This window comes from Brachycentrus maculatus, unplaced genomic scaffold, assembly GCF_059751285.1.
Source record: "Brachycentrus maculatus isolate JH-2025_06_01 unplaced genomic scaffold, ASM5975128v1 h1tg000660l, whole genome shotgun sequence".
NCBI classification, from domain to species: Eukaryota; Metazoa; Arthropoda; class Insecta; order Trichoptera; family Brachycentridae; genus Brachycentrus; species Brachycentrus maculatus.
In genome coordinates, this window is record NW_028281395.1 from 623,071 (window position 1) to 636,734 (window position 13,664).

At 30.2% G+C, this 13,664-nt stretch overlaps 1 protein-coding gene across 1 annotated transcript in view; it reads left to right on the top strand.

Moving 5' to 3' along the window:
• The window catches only part of LOC148300735 (intermembrane lipid transfer protein VPS13A-like), a 74,604-nt gene extending 60,941 nt beyond the window's left edge, over positions 1-13,663 (top strand). Inside the window, exons 44-48 of the mRNA XM_088274381.1 lie at positions 2,524-2,544; positions 5,601-5,779; positions 6,359-6,504; positions 7,706-7,832; positions 7,979-13,663. Of these exons, the coding sequence (XP_088130507.1) occupies positions 2,524-2,544; positions 5,601-5,779; positions 6,359-6,504; positions 7,706-7,832; positions 7,979-8,119 (614 nt within the window). The 3' untranslated portion in view covers positions 8,120-13,663. The remainder of the gene's footprint in view (positions 1-2,523; positions 2,545-5,600; positions 5,780-6,358; positions 6,505-7,705; positions 7,833-7,978) is intronic.
• The last annotated feature ends 1 nt before the right edge of the window (position 13,664 follows it).

Genomic DNA, 13,664 nt, shown 5'->3' on the forward strand with positions numbered 1-13,664 from the left:
TAATTCTTTTCTACACCTAATGGTGCATTGGGCACTGCATAGTATCGAAGCAGTGTTATTTTGATATTTAAATATCACATGAAGATGAGGTGATCAATCTTGCGCTTCAAGCACTAATCCAGGGATATAAAGTAATTACAGTAAAAAATCACTTATTTTTTGACACTCCTGGGTATTGAAACCAATTTATTTTAGTCAATCCAGTGTAAAATCATATGAAACCCTGTCTGCAAAACTAGTTAATATGACTTTCTATGAGATGTTGTCTTTTGCGGGTAGAAATATCTGTACAATTTCAATTGAAACACTTGATGAATTGAATTACTTATTTTACCGATTAGCATCTTATAAATCTCTCCAAGCGGTCTGAAGATGTCCCTTAGCTGGTGAAAGCATTAATAAACATCAGGTATAAGTGGTGTGAGTACTTCGTTTCAACCTTCAAACAGTGGTACCAGTTAATATGTCTAAAATTGATGTTTCAAATTGCCTTTGTAGGGTAAAACATCTGTCACAGAAATATACAATTGGTCATAAATTAAAGCTTAATTTTTTTAAGAGCATAACACACATAGATAGTTATTATGTAACTGCACCCTTCCATCATTTATTATTTGACATGAATAAAAAAAAATATCTAAGAACCTAAATTTTAAAAAAATTCTCTAATTCGTTTCATATTATTTTCTACAACATTGAGTAATTTAAAAGTTATATCCTGAATTGGCACAATCTGACTATGTATTCAGCACTACTACATATACAGCGGAAGCCGGTTATAACGCGGGTTTGCGGGCGATGTATCTGACCCGCATTAAATGATCACTGCGAAATAAAAAAATGTCAAAAATTATGATTTTTATCTATGAAGAACAAAACACTTTAAAATTTTACTTATTATTTTAAGTCATTTTTGTAAAGTAGAAATCAAGATTATAAAATAATGGCTTTTAAAATAAATCAGTAATCTCTTGTTGTTTTCTAAAGGATCTTTTTTGAGAATATAATTTTTACCTTGAGTGCTTGTATGTTTTAAAACAAAAATGACAAAAAAAGACCTGTGTTATATGCCCAATGCGAATTTTAAAAGACGCATTATAACCGGCTTTTACTGTATTTATAAATCATCATTTGTTATCTCTCTGTGTTTCCTGAATGGATGTTTAGTTTTTGTGTATGTGAATGGGGCAGAAAGGATTCTTTTTAATATTTTTAACACAAATGTAGCTTTAATACAAAAACCAAAGAAAAAAAATGAAAAACATTCAGTCAAACAGACATTCATTGTTGATTTTGACAAACCTATTTCGTACACTCACCTTTTATCTAAATTTTACCTTTTTTTCACCTTTTATCTAAATTTTACCTGGAATCTTAACACTATTTTTCTAGTTCTACTTTTAAAACCTATACCCTTATACCCTTTACTATGACTAAATTATATTGTATCCCACACACAGGCCATGCCTTTGTAGGATGTTTTTTGTATTCATTAAATGTATTTTTTGTATTTGAATTTATGTTTATGTAATGCAAAAGAATTTAAAATAAAGAAAAAAAAATGGGCATCTGATTTTAAGTCTTAAACATGGCTGATATAAGTACTTTGAATTGCTTTTAATGAAATATTAATTTATAAATATTTATTTCAATAGACCGTATAATATATGAATTATCCATCTGCCCCTATCTCTATGACTTTTTGTTGTATTGTTGGTTTGAAAGTAATACTCATCATGAGCCATATGTTCATATTTCACAAATTTCTTAAAGTTTGACAATTTGATGAAAGTATTTTTTTTCTAAATAAACCTGATCACAGTAAATTACTGTCTCTCTCTGTACCCCGTGTGCTAAAAAAATTAAATGAGACGTATCTTTATGATGATGCTATCCTAGCTGATAACAATCTGTTTTGTGTAGGGAAATTTTTTGATAACGCTAGTACAAATATGCAAGTACCTACCCTCTAGGAAAAATCACAATACATATATCAAAAGTGATTTTAATTAATTAAATTATTTAATTAAAACAACGTGGCAAATAGCGTTCTCGACACTTAGAAGATGTATTTAGAGGAAGACCAGTTTTTTGCTAGGATAAACATTAATATTTTTTTTTTTTAAATTTAAGTTTTACTTAGTAAATACCACTATTTCTTAAAATCTATTGTGACACGTGTTTCGATGCATTCCGCATCATTTTCAAACACCGTATTGAAACGTACGGTGTTTGAAAAATATGTGGAATGCATCGAACACGTGTCACAATAGATTTTATGAAATATTGGTATTTACAAAGTAAAACTTAAATTTAAAATGGATAGATGTTACCACAAAGTGACTGCCGAATCAATAAATGAAATAAAAAATTAATAACTAAATAAATTTTAAGAATGTGACCGATGATGACGATTACTTTTAAAATGACTATATGTGTCTTAGATATTTTACGTTTCGTAGTAATCAAATTTTTGAATGTTTTATGAATTTTTCTGTGGATTGGGTCACTCTCTCTGGATAGATGAGGATTCGTACAACAGTGGTGAGTTTATAGACATTTTGCATGATCGTCACAGGGCCAAATTTGCACAGCAATTTCATATTTCCAAGATTGATGAGTCAGAGTCACCAACTAATTGCCCAAGCTGAAAAACCCTGTTCAATTATTCTTTATTACCAATAAAAGGTATTAGTATAACACATCCCTCATATCAATTTAACCGTTACTGCAAAAATATTTAAAAAATATATAGATACATGTTGTTTATATTTTCTTTGGTCTCTATTCGCACTTAGACGGTGCACAGGTCACCGCATCTGGAGGCATAGTAGAGTCGTAAATAGGCAAAGAAGACTAACTGTAATGTATACAGATACTCATTCTAGCTTGTGTAACTTACACAAGGTTACATACATGTAACTTACACAAGGTTATACCCTTTATGACATTCCATTTTTAAAATTAATAAATTTGATTATTTTATCATTCATTTTTTATCTTTTTAATTTTTATACATAACATTGTTTGTCAAATGTTAGACATTTGACTTCTATTCTACGATAGATGGTATCATTAACTCAACAATGAAATAATTTGTCTAATATTGTTTAAAATTGAAATGTTCAACATGTTTCTTAAATTTGTTGAATTTGATAGAAAGTCTGACCCGCAAATTCAAATAATATGTTGGAATTCTAAAAGATCAACGTTTAAAAAAAATTGTTGACTATTCTTTATATAACATAAACATAAATATTAACCCTTTCAACTTTGCAAGTGACAAAATGCAATTTTACAGGAAAAGAATTGAAGCATATTTTGTTTGTTACATTTGAACTAAATTGCCTGAGTTTTATATTACATAATATGTACTCGCTTCTTTAAAGGTAATAAAATATAAATATATAAACCACCTATCCGCACCCCAATGGTGCATAGGGCACTGTGTCGTATAAACGCAGTGTTATCTTGATCGTTAACACATGAAGGAAAGGTGATCAGCCGTCCGCTTCAGGTACCAGTCCAGGGTAATATTGAATAAATATTACAGTGAAAAAATCACTTAAATAAATATTTGACCCCCCTGGGAATCGAACCCGGGACCTCCAGAACGGCAGCTGAGCGTGCTGACCATTACACTACGGAGGCGAACTGGAAAAGTCTTTAAAGTTAAGATATTATAAACTACATACGAGATCATAAAGTTAATAAAGTACATAGATAAAATAATTGAAAATTGAAAATTTGTGGCCTACAATATTATACGTAAAATGGGTATATTATACAATATTTTTTTTATACTAAATGCATTTTTAGAGTGCACATAAAACATTTAATGTCAACATAACTTCTTGAAATTCCCGTGCAAATTTTGACCACTGATAATTGCATTCAGATCATTATTCCATTTGCTTTGAATGTGGGTTATGTGTACCTAAATGTTTAGTGTTGTTTGAGTGTGGTATATCGTAGTGGACTTAATATATTAATAACTGTGAGAATGTGACTGTTGCTGTTTAAAAGGAATGTGTAACTACTATCATTAGGAATTTTAAGTCTTTTTGTAGATAGATTCCAATTTTTTTTTAAAAATAAAAACTTAAATACAAAGCTATACAGATATAAATAGTCTGTTACTTTTAAAGTTACTTCATTTGTAGATCTAATTATATAAACACAAAAACTAGTATTCTGTAAGAAAAATCATCATAACATGTAAGTGAATTAAAAACTAAAAATTAAAATCTCACCAATAGATGTCTCTAGTGAAGTTCTAGTGATTCAAGAACAAGGTTTCTAAATTGGTTCATATATAAAGAACTTCCAAGAATTTGAGTAGTGTGGTTGTCAATAATGGGTAGAATTGGTGAATGTTACACGTGTGTAAAGTGATCACTTAAACCAGCCTATGACGGTCGTCAGCCCCGTAAATGCCCAGACAGACTTCCATATTCTTCTTCATCTTTGATGAGATGTCAAAAAATAATATAAAAAAGAATTAAAAACTTATGGTGTGCTATTTTTCATATTTAATGTTCATATATTAAATCTATAATAATAATGTTTCAATAAAAATAATAATAGATTTATTTCCGAAAAAAAATAGAAATACAGTAAAAAAAAAACAAAATAGTAATATTGGAGAAATGATGTAAGAAGATCAGTTGCATTACTGAACTCCATTGATGCCATAGTCCAGTCAGTCCCTATCTGTGTTCCACAAGCAATTTTATGATGAGGTTGGAGCAAAATTCTCAAAAAAATATTTTAATGATCTTTCAACTTGAGATGAAACATCTATCTTTTTTTATATTTCTCTATCGTTCAGATATCCATCTTCCTTCATATGAAAAATTGACATTCAATTCGTCGAAATTCAACATTCTTATTTTTATTAATTTTGCTGTGGCGAATTGCGATAAAAAATTAGTCTGAAGTGACCATTAGAGCAGTGTGTGTGCATTCCCTTTGGGCAGTGCTCCGCAACCTTTTCTCACCTACGATACACCAAAATTCTTCCTAGAATTCCATGGCACATCAAAAGCTAAAATATATAGACCATTGAAAATTATTTACTCATAATAATTATTCTATACTAAATTTTGAAAAATAGACAATATTATGAAAAATAATTTGTCATTTGGATTAAATACATAATGAAAAATTGTAAAATGTCAAATACATTGAATTTGACAGAGGTTTGATACCTGTATACGGCTCACAGCACACCAGTGTGCCAGATACAAAACACTTAACTTATGTAAGCTTCCTAGGCTAGTATGTATCCTTAACCGTTTGACTGCTGAGAATCAATATATTGACTCTTGTATACTTTGAAAAACATCAATATATCGTCAAAATAACAACAAAAAAATAATAAAAATACATTTTAATTTACTTATTTATTTTTTATCCCCCTTAAATACGCTTAATTTGAAATGAACTATTATTGTTAACAAGTTTTTAATAATTTTAGCATACTTTAAAAAAAACATTTCAGCAGTTAAAACGGTTAAGCAATTTATTTATGTCAAATATCCATTTAAAAAAACATAATTAAAAATGTAGATATTATTATGAATTATTGGTGTGTGCAGGCGGTCGCGTGGAATGCGTGGAGGGCGTGGTCCGTGGGTGCGGGGGACACCTGAGTGCCTCTGGGGCGCGCGGGGCAGGCGGCGCAGCTCTGGCCCTCGGGGCCTTGCGTACGGCTGCCGACCGCGGTCGCCCACTTGTGCTTCGCGCACGCTTACCCCGACATTGCCATCCCCTCGAGGTAGGATATATTTAGCTTTTTACTATATTTGTTAATAAATAAATCAACAATTTTCATTAAAAATGCTCCATAATCTAGCAATAATTATTTTAATAATCCGAGTAATTTGAATAATATCAAAAGACCTGATTCTAAGCTCTTAAAGAGAGGATACCGCAATAAAAAATGTTAAAAGCTCACCTCTTCCCTTTTTTTGTCTGACTTTATTATATTTGAATTTTTTTGTTGTTCCTAGTAAAGGTGAATAGTTCATAAATATGCAATGTCAAATCCAAGTTTACTCAACAAAGCGTATTCATAATATCATTCTAAGTAAGTACTTTGTTTTAAAAAATTGCTTAATAATTATGAAAATCATTGTATATTAACAACCACAAATTACTGATTTAAATAAAAAAATTAATCGCTACCTTAATCTATGCATGATTCTGAATAGGTAATAAGTATTTTATAATAATATCAAACAGACTAAAAATAAAGTTTTTTAAAAAATTTCTTTGTTATTTACTCCGAAAAATTAATTCTGCACCAGAAAGGTTTCAATTGTGCAGTGAATATTTATGAATTGTTCTATTTCAGGGTATTAAGCCGTACTCGACTTACCAATCTCTGGGCTTGAGACTCCTAGCCTCTCTGAGCAGAGGTCACTTTGTGGATACGGACCTCTACATCGCTCATGCTGCTCTCACTCCTAATGCCAGGGTCATACTTCTCATAACTTTGCAGTAAGTTTAACTCTAACATGTTATGCTAAGCAATTCTGGAAAATGAAACATACTGCTAGAATATTATAATTTAGGCTATATTATTTATTCTTGTCTGCCTCCGTAGTGTAATGGTCAGCACGCTCAGCTACCGTTCTGGAGGTCCCGGGTTCGATTCCCAAGGGGGGTAAAATAAATATAAGTGATTTTATCACTGTCATATTTATTCAATATTACCCTGGACTGGTACCTGAAGCGGAGGGCTGATCACCTTTCCTTCATGTGTAAACGATCAAGATAACACTGCGTTTATATGACGCAGTGCCCTATGCATCATTGGGGTGCGTATAAGGGTTTAAAAAATATATATATATTTATTGATTCTTATACAACATTAATTAATAATGTGCTGTTTTAAAAAAAGTCACCATTATTATCTATGTTTCCTTTTTTACAAAAAGTCCCTTTCCTTAACTCCCCCCTCCCCTCTATTTATTACCCTATCATCTCTATATATATAAATATGTATATATATATATATATATATATATATATATATATATATATATATATATATATATATATATATATATATATATATATATATATATATATATAAACGTAAATATTTATGCTCATTAGTTTTACTTTTCACCTGTAGATGAAAACATCTGCTAGTTTTTAAAACTAGTTGTGTTTAACCCTTTCCTTAAGATGCTAACTCCCGCGCGTTCCGGTGATATGTATTTTGTACACCATATGAAAATATGGTTTAAAAACGGAAGAATTTTGTAATGTTAGCTCTGGTATTACCTGAAAACGAGAAAAAAATACATCGCATAAAGCCACAGTAGCTAGCGTAGTGACATGACCGTCGCGTAAGATGACCTGCACACTACTGGCGCAGTAATCATGCTATGACATGCGCGTATACACTTATTATTTAAAGCATTTATTTCCGTTGCTGCAAATGAATAACTTTATACTATTAACTTCTATGTAATACATGATTATATTATGGAAGAATATAAAAATTCTGAGCCTGTATCTATTATATGTATTGATATTCTAATTTGAAAAGTCGAGTTGTAGTTAATACATATCACCAGGAGGGGAAGGCTAATGAGACAAAACTCGTTGAGTGGTATATAATACAGGTGTTTAATTAAAAAAATTATAATTTAGGCTATTCATTTTTAAGCGTCTGAATGTTTTTTTACAGGCAAATATTCCTGGTACGAACAGGAAACTCGGGGGGCCCTTGGCAAACTGAATGGACCCTGAAAATGGATGATGTTATAGGGGTTCCAACAATCAGCCAAAATAAACTCATCTTCAATATCAAACAGGTTTGCCAGCTAATTTTTACTAACAATTCATTCACAATTGGGTGCAATGTGGGTTAAAAGTATAGATTTTGTAAAAATTTATACCCTAATTTATGCTTTTTGGATTTACGCTAATCTCCAAGGTAATTAACTTTTTTCCGTTTTAGGATGACAGCGTAAACTATTGTTCAAACGATGTACGCATCGTGGAATGTGAGGATCCTGAAGTATTGAAATGGCTGCAAGCGAACATAGAATCGGCGCTTATTTTAAACATGGAGGACAAGCACTGCCCGACAAACGTCTGACTTATTTACACTAACAAAAAAAGATCTGCCTAAATTAAAACATTATCATTATAGAGCCAGGAAAAGCAATGCCATTAAGTAAAATTAAAGTATAATATAGTAAATAATGTGTAATATTGGATTAGTAGGTAGAAAGGAGTAAGAAATGTATACTTGATAAAATTATATTTGAGAATAGAATATCATAACCTCTCTCGGAGAGTACGGGCGAACTTGATTATCAAAATAAAATGAATCCTAATGCAGTTTGGATAAAATGTTACATTACAGTTTATAAATGTTTAAAAATTACAGCATAAAAATAAGCATTGTCAAAATTATTTTGAAAATAAGACTTGCAGTGACATCTGTGGGCTTATTTGCATAGTTTCTAATACAATTGTTTGTAATACCAACATTAAAATTCGAATTTCAACCAAATGAATACATATTTACTTAGCCAAAAGCGATAGTTGGAGATTACTAAAACCCACAATTAGTTTTATCATATTTGATCGCAATTTACATTTTTATACCAATAATTAGTTAATTTTTAATTATTCTATGAATTTATCATCAAACTCAGATACAGCTCAATTTGCAAGGATTTATTCACCGAAAACTTTCTTCTATAATATGAATTGAAATGAAATATTTATTTAAGAAGTACATATATCTTTTGAATGAATTAAAATGTTGCAATGGGATTTTTCTTACTACATATATAGCTTCGTACTTTCATTTTACTTTAAGCGCTGTTCCTAATATAAATTTTAAGTGTCCTGCATTTTTAAGTTATAATATTTATTATGTGAAATAAAAGTGGGTATCAGTATTATTATTCTTAGTAAATCAGTAGCCCTTATGACTGAATGTTTATAAAGGGGAGTCTGTGACTAAAATTGGGATGGTATATTATTGAGAGAAAATTCTTGAACACAGAATTAATTTTATGTTTTGTATCTTTGCGGATTATTTATATCTAATATTAAATGCAATACGGGTTATATGATATTTATTTTAAAACCTATGCAAATTTACACTTCTATTTATAATTACATAAGTTCAATACCAATTCAACAGGTATATATAATCAAAGTTTTTTTAACTTTAAGTTCAACTTCACAGTACAGTAGAACCTTTCATAATGAGCAAAAAAAAGTAAAAAATTTGCTCTCTGAGTGATATTTCGCATAACAGGTTATAGAGAAGACAAGTCCCTTTATCACGCCATTCACTTGTGAGCCAGGACTTCCGCGCCAGTCAAAATAAAAAATATTACGTTTTACAAGTAAGATTCTGGGACGAATTATGTTCGTTAAGAGAGTTTTCACTGTATTTTGATATAAATAATGTTATTTGTTGAATATCCAATGTGTGGTCCCCACAGATTGGATATCTGTCGTAATTTCTACAAATGTCCCGTAACCTAGGGTTAACCTTCTGTTAAACTGGGGACTGGTGTCCGCCTCCGTAGTGTAATGGTCAGCACGCTCGGCTACTGTTCTGGAGGTCCCGGGTTCGATTCCCAAGGGGGGTAAAATAAATATAAGTGATTTTTTCACTGTCATATTTATTCAATATTACCCTGGACTGGTACCTGAAGCGGAGGGCTGATCACCTTTCCTTCATGTGTAAAATGTGTAAACGATCAAGATAACACTGCGTTTATATGACGCAGTGCCCTATGCACCATTGGGGTGCAGATAAGGGTTTTATTATTATTATTAAACTGGTGTTTTATGGATTTCTTAAGTTTTCTTAAATTTCTACATACCTTTGACTTTGAAAATTTTGCTAAACATGACAAGGTTAAAAACATCAGGTTGCATTTATATAGATTTTTAGCAAGAAAGTGACAGTAATTCACTTGAAAAATGTTGATTTTAAATGGGTGAGGGTAAAATAGGGGGGGTTTGGATCTGGTAAATCTCTTTTTTGTTTGGGATTCTCGTTACAAGGACAAACTTTTAACAGGAATATTGAAGAATACCCCCATAGGCGTACCTAAATCCGGGTTCAATGTCAAAATTTCACCTTAACTGAACCAAATTAACTCTTGGTCATTTCCTAACCTCTTGACTTAATTTAACTATCTAGTCCGGGTGACAATACAGAACATTTGCAATTATTTGCATTCAGTTGAGGCTACGTTTCTATGGTCGATGACAGGTTGAACTTGCTTCATGACGTCTACGGTTTAAAAAAAGTTGCAAAAACCTGTCTCCAAATGAAGTAAAACAAAATTTACGAGAAATTTTATTGCGAAGATTGATAAATATATTTATCTATTATTACTATGGATGGGTTTGGCCCTTTTAATTGTAGGATAATGATGGTTTACAAAATAAATAAATAAAGTATGTATTATTTTAGATCTAATGAATTTTTGTTGTGATATTAGCTTGGTGTTAGTTTATTATGAAAAAAGAATGTTTATTTTAAATTATTTATGGAATTAGAAGATTAGAGTATGTATATGATGTTTATTTCAAGAAATATCAAGATTACTTGACAATGTATTTATTAGATGTAAGATCTTGGCCCTATGAAAAAAAAAACTTATATTTATTGTATTAATGGAATAATAATGTATTCATTTAAAATACACACACATATAAAATTTGATATCTTACCTTGCTGATCTTACCTTACTACATCAGCAAGGTAAGATATGCAATGTAGTGCTGTCAGGTCTATAAGATTGCCAATGTTTTAAATGTATTGATGCGATAGATTGATTGCTCTAGAAGCAATTGAAGCGATTGACATTTCGCTCACTCCTTTCAAGAACGTCATAAATCAAAAATCGTCAATTTTCAGTTGTGCATGTTTTCGGAATGCCCAGAAAATGTACTACATATATCCTAGCAAAAGCGGCATATTTTTAACTTAATATTTACCCGCTACAGGGCAGAAAGTGTTGTTTTTGCATTTTGAAGAAAAGGTATGGCTTAATTATTTTTTTAAATACACTAAATATTTTTCAAATGGAGAAAAAAACTTTTACCTAAAAAGATCTGTTGCACAGTAAAAAGTTCAAGAAGTGGCTTGATATTTCTTTTTATTGCATTGTATTATATTTTTAAACTTTAAAAACTTTCTCCTAAAAAATCAAGTTTTTTATTTGTGACGTTCTTGAAAGGAGTGAGCGATTTATGATATCCAATTGATGGATGGAAATAATAATTGAATCGCAATCCTTATCTCTGATGTTTCCCATATTGTGTCCGAGATGGCAAAGTAACTGTCGAATTGTTTGATCATTAAGAATTTTTTCTTCTTCGGATCTTGTATTTAATAATTTAATCTGTTAAACATTATGATCGTGTTATAAAATGTAAAGGAAACACAAATCCGTTATATTGCAATTTTCCAGAACTACTGAAACTGGAACGCTTTAAAAAAAATACATTCTACTAAAAAATCACGGAAATACATTGAAAATCTTTTATTGACCGAGTCCAGGCCCCATTATTTGTGATTATCAGCAATATAGAAAGATTGTATGAGTTCAATCTTTTAAAATTATTATTGGTCTTGATGGTCTCAAATAAAATGAAGAACAATTGTGTATCTCATTTAACAATCCCCTTTAAATTGTATAATGAAAAAGCACTTAAGTTTTTGTATTTTAAAATAAAATAAAATGATCTAATAACCATATCTTTCAAATGAAAATTTGAGTAAAGCGAAGCCTTTATGGCACTGATTATCTTAAATATATCCCTCATAACTCTCACTGTTTATGTTATTAATATTTCGTTTGCAGAATTATTTAAGTTTGTTTTAGAATTTACGGCTGTGAAAGATAAATAAAAATGTTTTTGTTATAATAGATTTTGTGATCACATTGAAAAACGATTTGATTGAATAATGTTTCATACAGTTGAATTTCCATAAAACAAATTATGAATCCATTTTCCACCACCAATTTTACAATTCTTCCCAAAAAAAGTTCAGTCAGTGTGAGTTCTTTTCACTAAATATGTGAAAAAAATCAAAATCATGTGCTCATCAAGCTTAGAAGCCATGTTAAAAGTTTTTATGATTAAAGATTGTTTTAATATATAGTCCAAGGTTTACTGCCAAGTCTCTTGTCATTTGCCATGGATTTTCATTTACTGATTCCTTTAAAATTTCATTACTAAAATTAAATTACAGCTCAAAATTAACTAGGTCAAATCATAACGCTACTCCAGTTTTTTTTAAATTTTCTATTTTCATTTTTATCAACTCCATTTAACGTGTTTTCATTGTGATTACAAAATGTTTCAAGAAGCTAAGAGCACTATTAAAAAAAAATAATGATGTTTTTATATTTGCTATTTATTACATACTTGATTATAAGGAGCACGGAAATGAGATCTCTATTGTTATTTTGACACAAGCTGCAATAATTTTTATTTACACATATGTATATAAATATGAAAAGACCCTATTGCTTCGTAAAAATACTGCCAATAATATTAATTTGATGAATGAGGGCTTATCTAGTTTCCGAATACCTCTTAATTTAATGAGGGCTTTTTATACAATCTATCACAATTGAAGCCGATTTATACTCTCTTCCTCACTCTTGACAATATTTATTATACATAATTGCTTTTATTTCTAAATAAGATATTGAAATAAAAATATTTTTGAAAGCCTGTTTGCGATTTTTCATGTGAATTTTACATTAAATTTAGGGCATATAGATGGGTATCTGTAACTTCAGTTAATATTTTTCAATACAAAAGGATTAAAGTTCTCCTCCGTAAGGAGTAAAGTCCGCCTCCGTAGTGTAATGGTCAGCAAGCTCGGCTGGCGTACTGGAAGTCCCGAGTTCGATTCCCAAGGGGGGTCAAATAAATATAAATGATTTTTTCACTCTTATATTTAATCAATATTACCTTGGTACCAGAAGCGGAGGGCTGATCACCTTTCCATGTGTTAAAGATCAAGATAACACTGTGTTTATATGATGCAGTGCCCTATGCACCATTGAAGTGCGGATAAGGGTTTGAATAAATGAAATGAAAAAGTTCTTAAAATATAATTTTACATGATAGAATATAGGGGGATCCATTTTTTTTAAAGTTTTCGTTAACACGTTAAACGCCAATACTGAAATTTGTCACAAAAAAAAACTTTTCAGTAATTTATGTATTTTAATAAGATAATATATTTAGTTTATTTCATTTTTCGATTTACGATGGGTTCCATAGTTAAGGCATTTTGAATATAGCTCACTTGATTGAGGTCACTGGTGCCCCCCATGGCGTTTAACATAAGTTAATTAAATAAAACAGTTATTAAAAAAAAAAAATCATGTGAACTATCAGTTAAAATCGAACATTCCTGTAAAAAATTAACTGAAGTTAAAGAATTACTCTCGTAGGCTGTCGTCAATTTGTTTAAACTAAAGTACTAAGTTATTGGTTTTGTTTGAACAATGTATATCAATCGTTTACAATTGGCCTAAGATGTTTTGTTGAAAATTAAAGATAAGTTAGTATACTAATGTTATTGCATGTAATCAATATTGATAAAGCTATAGAGATATATAAATATAAAGGTAAAT